The sequence below is a fragment of the Fundulus heteroclitus genome, chromosome 4 (genome assembly GCF_011125445.2).
Source record: "Fundulus heteroclitus isolate FHET01 chromosome 4, MU-UCD_Fhet_4.1, whole genome shotgun sequence".
NCBI classification, from domain to species: domain Eukaryota; kingdom Metazoa; phylum Chordata; class Actinopteri; order Cyprinodontiformes; family Fundulidae; genus Fundulus; species Fundulus heteroclitus.
The window spans coordinates 40030279-40041780 of NC_046364.1; the positions used below are offsets into that span (position 1 = coordinate 40030279).

Here is an 11502-nt window from a genome sequence, read left to right on the forward strand (position 1 = left end):
GCAGTGCACTTGTTCCTCAGTGGGCTCTGCTGCTGTGCCAACACAGTAATAAATAAATAATTCAGAGAGGAGGCCCTCTCTCTGGATCACTGCTGCAAAGCCTTAAGCCTGAGGTGATTGACAAGTGTGGCACCAAACACCAATTAACTGTTCTGGCCAATCAGCAACTCTCTTTAAAACCTTTCATTTACTTGTTGTGAACAAAGCCCACATATTCACAGATAACATCTTTTTAGCTGTTTGGTTTCTATGGTTGAAGTGAGAGTGCCTTAAGATTTTTTGGAAATATGTTAGAACATTACACTGCAGAAAAATAATAGCATGCTGAGGGATTTACTTAAAGTTTGATCAAAGGTCCATTAACATCTAAAGCTGCTTTAGGGCCAGAGGCCAGCTCATAATAACTTCATGGCAACAAGTGCGCAGCCTTCCCCGCATTTTTCTGCAGATAAAAAAAAAACACATATGCAAATAAGCTTGTGAGTCCATGTGAGCTGATGTCATCCAGCTTTGTAGCAAAACAGACCTGCAAGTCGCTGTTTTGTGCGCACAAAGGGAAGATTTTGGCAGTCAATAAAATTCCATCTTATTTTCTCTTGTGTGTGTCTAATGAAAAATAATGAAAAATTTCATATCTAAATACATGTTCAGATTACTGTTTATAAATCAGCCGTGCTTTCCGTGTGTCTGTGTGTGCATATATGTGTGTCTCTGGTGTAGTATTATTGTGGGAGAGCAGGTGCTGCCGGCCCAATTAACATACAGCTGAAAGCACAAAGAGAAAAAAGTTTACTCCCTCTGTGAGTCCCCTCCTCCTCATCCTCCCCCCGCCCTCTCCTCACAAAGTCCCTTAATGACAGCCACGCGAGTGACACACCACCAAGTTTTTTTTACTGCCTATACCAAAAAGCATGTAAGGGAAATACAGACATGAAGAAACATAAACGTTTGAGGTGCGCTGTTCTGTGACCCTTGTGCGTAATTTGGTACATTTTTGCGCACCGACGCTTTTTGTCTTTCTCTGGAGTGCGTGAAATTGGTGTGTGTGTCGGTTTTACGCGCTTCAACATACAATGTCAAAATATGGGACCACAAATACACTGTGCAGATATGTATGGACACCACAAAGTAACTGGTGGATATTAAGGTCGACTCGTTTTTCATTCTTGGAACGGTAGTAATGTTTTTCTGTCTGGATACTTAGGGAAGTATTTAATTAAGCCCAACAGTTCATCTGCCAGCAAATAATAATAATAATAATAATAATAATAATAATAATAATAATAATAATAATAATAATAATAATAATAATAATAATAATAATACAACTATTATGGTTGCAAACTTTTAGTTGGACTGCATGTGGCAGATCTACACCTCAACAAATTATTTTTAACAGGAACAGATTTACTGGTTTGGGGTGGGAACAGGCAAAAAAAAAAAACAAAAAAAACGGGGTAACACCATAGGAATGCGATGGAGCAGATGGTCTTTAGCGGATGGTTGGCTAGGCGGCTGGCCGCGCAATCCTGCATCAGGCCAGCCAAGACTTCCCCACAATACGCTCAGATATGAGAAGCCGCCGTCTAACTGGGTCCTGCGTATATAAATCTCCCGATAGAGTTGAGCATTTCGTGTGGAGGTTAAAGAATTTGTCGGAATGTAAATAGGCTCCTTGCGCTATGGAGGAGGGAGCCGTCAAGGGAATCGAAGGGTTGATGTACATTTAACAGCTCAGTAGCCATTTGGTCTGTCCCCTTGAGAGAAAAAGAGAGGAGGGGGACGTATTTTTGGGGAGGTGGTGGTGTGGTGGGGGTGTTACACTCCCACCCTCCTCCTTCTCTTCTTTCTTTGTAATGGCCCCGGGGCGGACTTGTGGTGGTGGAAGGAGGGGAAGAAGAGAGGCAGAGGGTCTAATTTGCATCTTATTATCCTTCGCTTGCTGGCCCCGGTATAAAACCCTGCGCAAGGCAGAAAACCTATCAGACTTACGCACTGATACATGTAATCAACGGTGAGCGGAGACTTGTTTCTGTGTTTAGGATGTGTTATTTTTTTTTAGCATGTCACAAGAAATAAACAGGGACAAATAAAGAAGATCATCATTTCTACAACGACTGGTTGGAATAAACTCCGATATTCCCATTCTGGATTTCTTCAAGTGGACTATTCCGCTGGATCTTACTTGAATCTGTGAAAGTCCGATTCGTTTCGAGAAAAATCCGACCCTTTTCGTGGTTTTGAACATACGGACAGGTGACTGACGCGCTGCAAGGAAACGCGTCTCCTAATATCCAGCCTTGTGCGTACAAAGTCCGTCCTGATTGTGGCACCGTGGGACAGCTTTGAAAACTTTCTCCATGAGTGTTTGAGTGGTGCTGCACGGACCCGCGGAGCTTTCACTGCTTGTTGAGAGGGCTGTCAACACAATGGGACGCCTGTGTCTGCTCCTGATTGTCAGTCTGAGCTTACTCTCCTGCCAGGTACGTTCCAGCGTTGAGGGCTCCTTTGCGCACTATAGCTATGTGGTCAAATATGAAGAAAAAAAATTACTCTTAAGATTCCAGACAGATCCAATGTGTTTTGTTTGTGTGTGTGTTGTAGGTTTTGTGCTCCGGCGTGTTTGAGCTCAAACTGCAGGAGTTTCTCAACAAGAAGGGGATAGCTGGGAACGCCAACTGTTGCCCGGGAGGTGCCGCGCACCCGCAGGGCCACCAGCAGTGCGAGTGCAAGACCTTTTTTCGCGTCTGCCTGAAACACTATCAGGCCAGCGTCTCCCCAGAGCCCCCGTGCACCTATGGCGGTGCGGTGACTCCCGTGCTCGGCTCCAACTCCTTCCAGGTGCCGGAGACCAACGCGGACAGTTTCACCAACCCGATCCGCTTCTCCTTCGGCTTCACGTGGCCAGTGAGTAACTGCTGATATGCCGTGGCAGTTATTATCGCGTCCCACATCACTTATAGTCACGTTTTAGGTGATTGGTGTAGGGATGGAAATGTGTGGAATATATTTTAAAGAGGGGGGAAAAAGATGTATGACTACTTAAAACCCAGCAGATGCTCCCAGACGCAACACTTGTGAGGGGCTTTGTCAGCAGTGTGTGAGAGGGGCTATTGTAGTAATTCTGTGTTCTTTGGTGGGATAAAACAGGGAGGGGGGTGAGGGTGAAAGAGAGAGAGAGGGGAGGAGGGGAGGTGAACACCAAAAAGATTTTCCTCTCCGACCAGCCGTGGTGGGAAATCTAACATCCTCTGAATTGGCACATCATTGGCAGCGCAGCGTGAAATTCCGCCTCATTTTGGTTTTACAGCTGTGTCGGAGTGTGATAGTCGGGGTGTGAAAAAAGGAGCAGGTAGCCTTATTAGGCCTCTAATCAACACCAGAATTAGACGCTGAAGTTTATTGCGAGGCCTCCTAATGGCCCGCTGCTGCTCTGGAGGGGAGGCGAGGTGAGGGGGAGGTGTTTTTTTTTTTGTTTTTTTTGGGGGGGGGGGGGGGGGGGGGGGGTGTTCAAGCTCCAAGCAGAGCAGCTGTTGACTCTGTCTGTCTTTCCTCAGGGGACGTTTTCACTGATCATTGAAGCTCTGCACACCGACTCCCTGGACGACCTGACAACAGGTGGGTGACAGCAAGAGGAGGCAGGGCCGTAGCAGAGAGACAGGGGGGGTTAAATGATGGCCTTATTATGCTTGCAGAGGCATGCTTTTCCACTCAGATCTCATCAGTGGGAATCGGGACTCCCTCAGTTGGACTTTTGTTTTATGCTTTTTACGTTTCAAATGCATCAACAGCACATACACCTTCAAATATAATAAGCTCTTCTAGTAATAAATAAGTAAGTAAGTATTTCAACAACTCAAACATGCATTGTAATTTTGACTTGCATATTTTGAGATGAACATAGTGTCTTATTTACAGGAATGTCTATTGGTATCCTTAAAATTGGCCCAATAGTAGGATCCACTGCCATCTTTAGTGTCCTACCATAACTTTTTGCTCTAAAATTACAATGGGCCATGGTCAATGACAGTGGATAAACAAGTTTTTCATATTTAAAAAAGAAGACAAAGCTATACAAGCTTTGTTTTTATGCCAGACACTGAATTCCCACAGTCACACTGAAAGATATTCACCGCTGGACCTGAGTTTAAACATTTCTAATCTCTTTGAGAGGAGACAAGACGTCTGATCTTGTGCAAACTGTGATTCCCTTTTACAGACAACCCTGAACGACTGATCAGCAGGTTCACCACCCAGCGGCACCTTACCGTGGGAGAGGAATGGTCGAAGGACATGCAGACGGCCAGCAGGACGGAGCTGCGCTTCTCCTACCGCTTCTTGTGCGACGAGCACTACTACGGCGAAGGCTGCTCGGTCTTCTGCCGGCCCCGGGACGACGCCTTTGGACACTTTAGCTGCGGCGAGCGCGGGGAAATCATATGCAACTCCGGCTGGAAGGGCCAGTACTGCACTGAACGTGAGTGGGTTCGCTCGTTTAATCGAGCTGCATCATCACGTGTAGTTCAGATTAAAGAAAAGACCAAGGATGGGGGATAAAAACGATTGGGGGGCAGTTCCAACTCAGTGGTAAAGCAGTGGTTTTTATTTGTATCTGGTGACAGCTGCTTGTATTTGATAAAGTGAGGGACATACACCGTCATTACCGGAGGATGCTGATGTGTGCGTCAAGATCACATTCCCTATATTAGTCACCAACCCAACAACAGATTCCTACATTACTTGTTGCTAAGACACATTCACATCCTAAAGAAATTGGTATTTAATCATCACAGCATATTTTTGGGGTTTGTATGGTTTCTGTACAGTTTATTCAACTGTTTTTCGATCTAAAGTTAATTTTCTCAAGAGTCATTTGCCTCTCCTTATTGTTGGAGACTTTTTCCACCTCATAATGCGGGGCCCGTGTGCAACAGGCGTCAGTTAGTTATCCCATTGCACCAGAGGCCTCCGTTCTAATGAGCTGCGGTGGCTCCTCAGTAATTCACACGCCGCGTGCCTTCCATTAGACCGCCAGGGCCTCCTCGCCCCCAAACCTCCTCGCCGATTGGCCAAGTGGGAGTCCTGTATTGTTGAGGCTCGGGCTGGTGATTGGCTGAGCTGGGTTGTGTATTGTTGTGGAGGGGGCAGCTGCTCAGTGAGAGGAGACAATGGAGCAGCTGTCTGGTGGTTAGCTCCTCACAGACCAGCTGGCCCTGGGGGGGAAAAAGGTGGTGGAGGAGGAGGGGGGGGGGGGTGAGGAGAGAGGGAAAAAGGGGAGAGGTGGAGGAAGAAATGGCAAGGAGTAGGGGAGGGGATGGAGGATGGAGGAAGAAAAAAAAAGGAGGAGGACAGAGGCAAAGGGTGAGAAAAGGGGACTTCTGACCCACAGTCAAGGGGAGAAAGGGGGCTTTGTGTGGGGGGCTTTTTGTTGTGGAGCAACCCTGTTAAAAGAGGGGGCTTCTTGGCTGGTTCTCCTGTTTTGAGACCCAAACTGTGATAGCTTCCAGCTTGGCTGAAAGGTAATATTTCATCAAAATTTGCATTTGCAACACCCAAAAACACCTTAAGGGGGCTCACAGATGACCCAGTGACAAATATTCCCTTCCACACTAAAAGATCAGTCCTAAACAAGTCAACAAACTCACAGCAGATCATCAAATAGCAATGCAAATGTTATTTTTATGAATTTACAGTTTAAAAATCTTGAGTTTTCCACAGTTCTTCTGACGATATTTTTATGTTTTTACAGCAATTTGTCTTCCTGGTTGTGATGAGGAACATGGATTCTGCGATAAACCAGGAGAGTGCAAGTAAGTCCGAAACAAGTTGCTTTTACGTGTTTTTAAACTAGGCGGTCCCTGATGAGTATCCACTTTAATTATGGCTATAAAATAAATGGTGTGTTCCCAGGTGTCGTGTGGGCTTCAGTGGGCGTTACTGTGATGACTGCATCCGTTATCCGGGGTGCCTCCATGGCACCTGCCAACAACCGTGGCAGTGCAACTGCCAGGAGGGATGGGGTGGACTCTTCTGCAACCAGGGTGAGTTTGTTAACACTTTCCCTAAAATACTGTCCGCTCATTGAATTCTGTCCCTTCTTGCATCATATTTAATCTATTTAGGTCCTAAGTGCTTTTTTTTGGGGGTGTTATTTTCAGACCTGAACTACTGTACACACCACAAACCTTGTCTTAATGGAGCCACCTGCACCAATACCGGTCAAGGCAGCTACACATGCTCCTGCCTACCAGGATATACGGGTGCTAACTGTGAGATCCAAGTCAATGAATGTTCAGGAAACCCCTGCCGTAACGGAGGCAGCTGCATTGTAAGTACCGCTTTAAGGAACTGGGAATCTGTTTTAATATAGCCACCCCCTTAAGCCTGTGCCTAACCAACAATTGTTGCCGACACAGGACAATGACAGCGGCTACAAGTGCACATGTCCACCTGGTTTTTATGGAAACAACTGTGAGTTAAGCGCCAACACCTGTGCGGATGGGCCTTGTTTCAACGGTGGACGTTGTGTGGATAACCCTGAGGGTGGCTACTTCTGTCAGTGCCAAATGGGATATGCTGGTTTCACTTGTGAGAAGAAAATTGACCATTGCTCCTCCAATCCATGTTTAAACGGTAAGTTGCGTGTTTTTGCCAACGTCTCTACTTCACATGTACACCTAAACCAACAGGGTGTGTACTGGGAGACTAATCCTAATGATTCTCCGTTGTGCAGGTGCTGAATGCGTGGATCTGGTGAACTCCTACCTGTGTGAGTGCGTTGAGGGATTTTCAGGCCCCAACTGTGAGGTTAGCAGCAGTATTTCTGGATACTGCCAGTCCTTTCCTTGTCAGAATGGTGCAACTTGCCAGGAGGCAGTTGACGGCTACACATGCAATTGCCCTCCAGGTATGACAGTTTTTGATCTAGTTTCTGCTGTCATCAAATGGTGTTTTGGATTCGTTTTTGAGACTCTACAATTTTCTTTGCAGGGTATACTGGCAGAAACTGCAGCTCTCCGATCTCTCGCTGCATTCACAACCCATGTCATAATGGAGCCACTTGCCATGAGCGCGGTGGTCGCTACGTGTGTGCCTGCGTGCCCGGCTACGGCGGAAATAACTGTCAGTTCCTCCTACCGAAGGTTCCCGGTGATTCCCAGCCAGTTGTTGATGGACCAGATCGACGATATTCATCCTCAGAGAGTGGAAACGCAGACATCGAGGAGGACGACGACAGCGGATTCCCGTGGACAGCTGTCTGTGCCGGCGTTTTCCTCGTTCTTGTGATCCTGATCAGTTGCTCTGTGTTGGTGGTCTATGTCCGGGTCAAGCTGCAAACTAGACACAATCCTCACAGCGACAGTGTTCACAGTGACAGCCAAGAGACCATGAATAACCTGACAACCAATAACTGTCTTCGAAGCGACAAGGAGCTTGGTGGTATGATGACAGCGTCGATTAAAAACACCAATAAGAAGGTAGATTATCATTCAGACCTCGCAGGGTCACTTGGGGGTCTGAGTGGAATCAGCAGCCTCAATGGATCGGAGAAAAACGGCTTTAAGCCTCGTTATCCAAGTGTGGAGTACAACCTGGTCCACGAACTCCGGCAAGACGATCTGTTACCTTGTGCAGAGGAGGAATGCAAAGAGCCAGAGCCCAGATGTGAGCCGCTGGATGAGCCCAGCACAGGGGACGGATTTAGGAAAAGACAAAACAGGTAGACAAGAATCTCCCTAAACACAATGTAATCCAGTGCAGAGTGAGGGCTAGTGTTTTGAATTTCCTTGTTGTTCATCCCACAGTGATGCATCGGAAAAGAAGCCGGAGGCAGAGTCACCAGGATGCAGCGAAGCAAAAGATCAGTCATCCACCGACTTAAACTGCCACGCGGCGAGGGATCCTCAGTACCAGTCAACCTGTGACCTCAAATCCCAGTCGAACAGTGAAGCTGCGTACCCCACGCCCGGTGACAGCCGGTACCCCTGTTCCAGCGACACCAAATACCAGTCTGTCTACGTCATATCAGACCAGAAAGATGAATGTATTATTGCTACAGAGGTGAGAACACCACATTTGTTCACCTGTTGGAGACCCCCAAACACAAAACTAACCTTCCAGTTGCATTTGTACTCCCAGCACTAACTTTGTTCTCTGCATTTCACAGGTATAATAATGAAACCAGTCTCCTGTGGTTGATATTGGTCCAAACACACCAACCCTGAGCAGTAGAGCTCAGCTTGTTTCTGGGAGGTTTTACTCCTGCTGTTTTGCTGCTGTTCCCTGGGATTTCCTAGAGGACTTTGAGCCAAGGTAATCGAGGTGCCGGTGCAGAGTCGTAACCTGCTTGGCCATGGCTGAGGACTACAGCGATACTACGGGTCAATTTAGAATATTCTTGGCCTTGGATGGACGCAGGTCTTTTGGTGACTCTATGCTACGGATGAAGCACCAGAACAAAGTGCCAGCACTCGTACAGACTTTGTACAGACCCAATGCTGATTCAGCGAGTCAAAGACTGCTGGGGAACTCATGAAGAGCTTGCTTGATGTCTCCTTGCAGCGCTGGAAGATTTACAGCTCATAAGTGGATGAACTGTTCTCTCCTCACAGGCAACGAAGCGTTACCTTAGATGTTGACCGATGATATTGTACGGTGGTGTACCGACTAAATGAACAATGTAGTACCTTTTAGAGTACTGAAAACATTTAAAGTACTGCTGTAGTACTGTTTTGTGCTGTGGTTTTACATTGCTGTGTAAAATCTGTCCTGGATTTCCGATAGTTTATGTTCTGCGCAGTGCTGCAGAGTGGAGGGTGGAGCTGTTGCAACAGTAGGAGTCCCTGTATTTACAGGGTGCCCGCTTTTAAGAATTCATGCAATAAATCTCAAGCAGAACTTTCCATATAAGATTATTTAAATTTTAGGGCTGCGCGTAGGACAGCCGAACGCTTTCAGCTCTACAGCACTGACAGATGTGGCTGAGCTGGTTCTCAGCAGGAAACAGAGAACTGAAAAACTCCAGTAGTGACTGCAGATCGATCCACCATGGATTCTGTTGGGCCATACTGGCCTGTGAGCCCTGAAAAAAGTCTGATACACAGGGAGATGTTTGGGGCAAGGAATACAAGAGAAGAACAAAATCAAACAAATTCATGCTTGGTATTTAATTATCAAAATATCTGTTCAAATTAAAACTGACGGTTTGGCATTTTCCCCCATTACCTCCTAATGATGTCTTTGTTTTTTTCCACGAGAACAAAACCGAGCTGTAAAGTCTTAACTGCCAAGACCTCATTGCACTATAGAGGTGTGTGTGTGAGTGTGTGAGTGTATGTGCGAGTGTGTGTGTGTGTGTGTATAGAAGAAGCAAATGACCGCTTTTGGTGTCGATGTATACACTGCCGACTTCCTCTCCAGTCTTCCACTATCAGCCAATTCAAGGACACCATCACTCCACCTGGTTAAGAACTTTTGTTTTTGTTTTTTAAATTTTATCTGTTATCTAAAGAAAGATGTATGCATTTAATTTAATTATGTAATTATTTTTGTTCTATTTTGTTGTGCTGTTTTTGTTAAGCCCATTATAATTTAAGTTGCTTGTTTTTTATTTGGCAGATGGTGTATGTATGTAAGTATGTATGCATGCATGTGTTAGGCACTTGAGACCACTGTGACTGTGTTGTATTTAAGAAAAAAAGTCGTATGTACAGAGCCTGTCGTTTTTTATAACTGGAAAATGCGATATTTTTCCAAAATAAAAGAAATGAAATCTACTCTTGTTTGTTTGTGGAGTATGTTTTGATTTGAAAGAGTACCGTCTGGATTAACTCGGAAGACGCTAAAGCAAGTAAAGCAAGTGCCTTAAAAAGTTGTTGAACAAATTTAGCCAGAGGGATTTGTCGTCACTAAGTGATTGTGTAAGTAGCGTATGCATGATGAGTGTGTGTGGGAGTGTGTGGGGGTGCCTGTGTGTGTGTATCTGTCTGACACAGCAGAAGACTGTCTCCTTGTGGAACCACTAAATGAGACAAAGACACATCCCATAATCATAGACCGCTTAGCGAGCCTCCTCTGAGGCCAGAGTCATTTCTCTGTGCCGATCTGAATGTGAGTCCAAATGTGTGTGCTTCAGTTCTCTAATGTGTTTGTGACTGAATCTCTTTTTGTCTATGAGCCTCTTTATTTGAGTATGAGTTCATGTGTGTGATCTTTTTTCGGCAGAGGGGTATTTATAGCTAGAGATAGAAACCACCAGTCTGGATTTAGTCCCAGTTGCCCCTGCCTGACTACACTCTGTATATAAATGTGTGTGTGTGCCATTTAGCGACCACTGAGTAGAAGCAGCCATCGGAGAAACGCATATGGTTTGCATTCTTTTATAAACACACACATACACAAGATAGGCAGCGAAATTGGATGACGGATGATCAGAAATTTACAACGGTTAACAAAAGGATGAACGAGATTAAATGTTGACATTAACACAGAGACCAATAAGTCATGGTGTTGCTCACTGATCTTGAAACACAAATGGAAAAAAAAATTAGAACGATTAACATTTTTTTACATAAATTTATCAAAAACATATAAAAAATAAGTAAACCCCGAGTTTCTGGCAAATAGTTTTACATTTTTGTGTAGTGTCCACAAACCCCTCAAGATATGACATTTAGCTCTTTTCCACAGCTTTACGTTCTAGTTTGTGTCATACAGTGCTAATTGCAGGAGCATAAGAGCATAATTCTCAAGAAAAAGGTCAGGGTGATATAGTTCTTCACATTTTTTTCCAACTTAACCCTTGTACATTTTATTAAAATTTACAAAAAGTTCAGTTTTTTTTCTCATCAAAACATTATAAGTACCTCATATCATACTTAGTGTGAATAACTCTCTTGACATCTTCATTTATCCATAAATCCAGATCGCTTGGACCTGGGTGAGGTAGCTGACTGCTAGTCCAAGGGTTGTTGCACTCTGACCTCTCATTTTACAACATCCCAGCAGTACTCTATTGGATTTATGTCTGATGTCTGTGGAGAGGGTACAGTGTAATGCTAAAAAAAAACAGTTTAAGATCATTTGACCTTTATGACCGTGAATTGTCCTGATGGAAGTGAACGAAAGAAGATAAGTACAACGTGGTTATGAAGGGATGGATGTGCTAAGCAACAACAGTCAGGTAGGTCTGGGGTGTTTAAGTGATAATCAACACACACTAAGTAGCCTAAAGAGTGACCAGAAAACACCCCCTGCATCTTTACACCAACAGCTGTCTGAACGTTAATCCAAGGCAGGATGGATCTGTGCTCTCCCATATTGTTTATGCCGAGTTCTGACCCGATCATCTGAATGCGGCAGTTGAAATCAAGTCTCATTGGACCAAGCAATGTTTTAGCAATCCGTTGTTGTCAATTTGTGACGGTTTGTGAAAATTGTGGCCTCGGTTTTTGGTTCTTAGCTGAAAGAAGTGGCTACAACAATGAATCTTATGCTTGGTTG

The 11502-nt window shown here is 45.0% G+C and overlaps 1 protein-coding gene across 1 annotated transcript; it reads left to right on the forward strand.

The window, feature by feature from the left end:
* The first annotated feature begins 1935 nt into the window (after positions 1 to 1935).
* On the forward strand, positions 1936 to 9534 carry dld (deltaD). The gene is made up of 12 exons (XM_012880958.3): positions 1936 to 2483; positions 2605 to 2907; positions 3558 to 3618; positions 4220 to 4477; positions 5750 to 5810; positions 5911 to 6041; positions 6159 to 6328; positions 6417 to 6633; positions 6734 to 6907; positions 6991 to 7720; positions 7806 to 8061; positions 8168 to 9534. Exons 1-12 carry the CDS (start codon positions 2430 to 2432, stop codon positions 8171 to 8173), a joined length of 2421 nt encoding a protein of 806 aa, XP_012736412.2. The 5' UTR covers positions 1936 to 2429; the 3' UTR covers positions 8174 to 9534.
* Positions 9535 to 11502: the final 1968 nt, after the last annotated feature.

Bases quoted from the DNA above. Each gene is read 5' to 3' on its own strand.
- dld (XM_012880958.3), top strand. From the start codon at position 2,430: ATGGGACGCCTGTGTCTGCTCCTGATTGTCAGTCTGAGCTTACTCTCC. The intron at 2,908-3,557 runs GTGAGTAACTGC...GTCTTTCCTCAG, and splicing joins CCTTCGGCTTCACGTGGCCA to GGGACGTTTTCACTGATCAT. The intron at 5,811-5,910 runs GTAAGTCCGAAA...GTGTGTTCCCAG, and splicing joins GATAAACCAGGAGAGTGCAA to GTGTCGTGTGGGCTTCAGTG.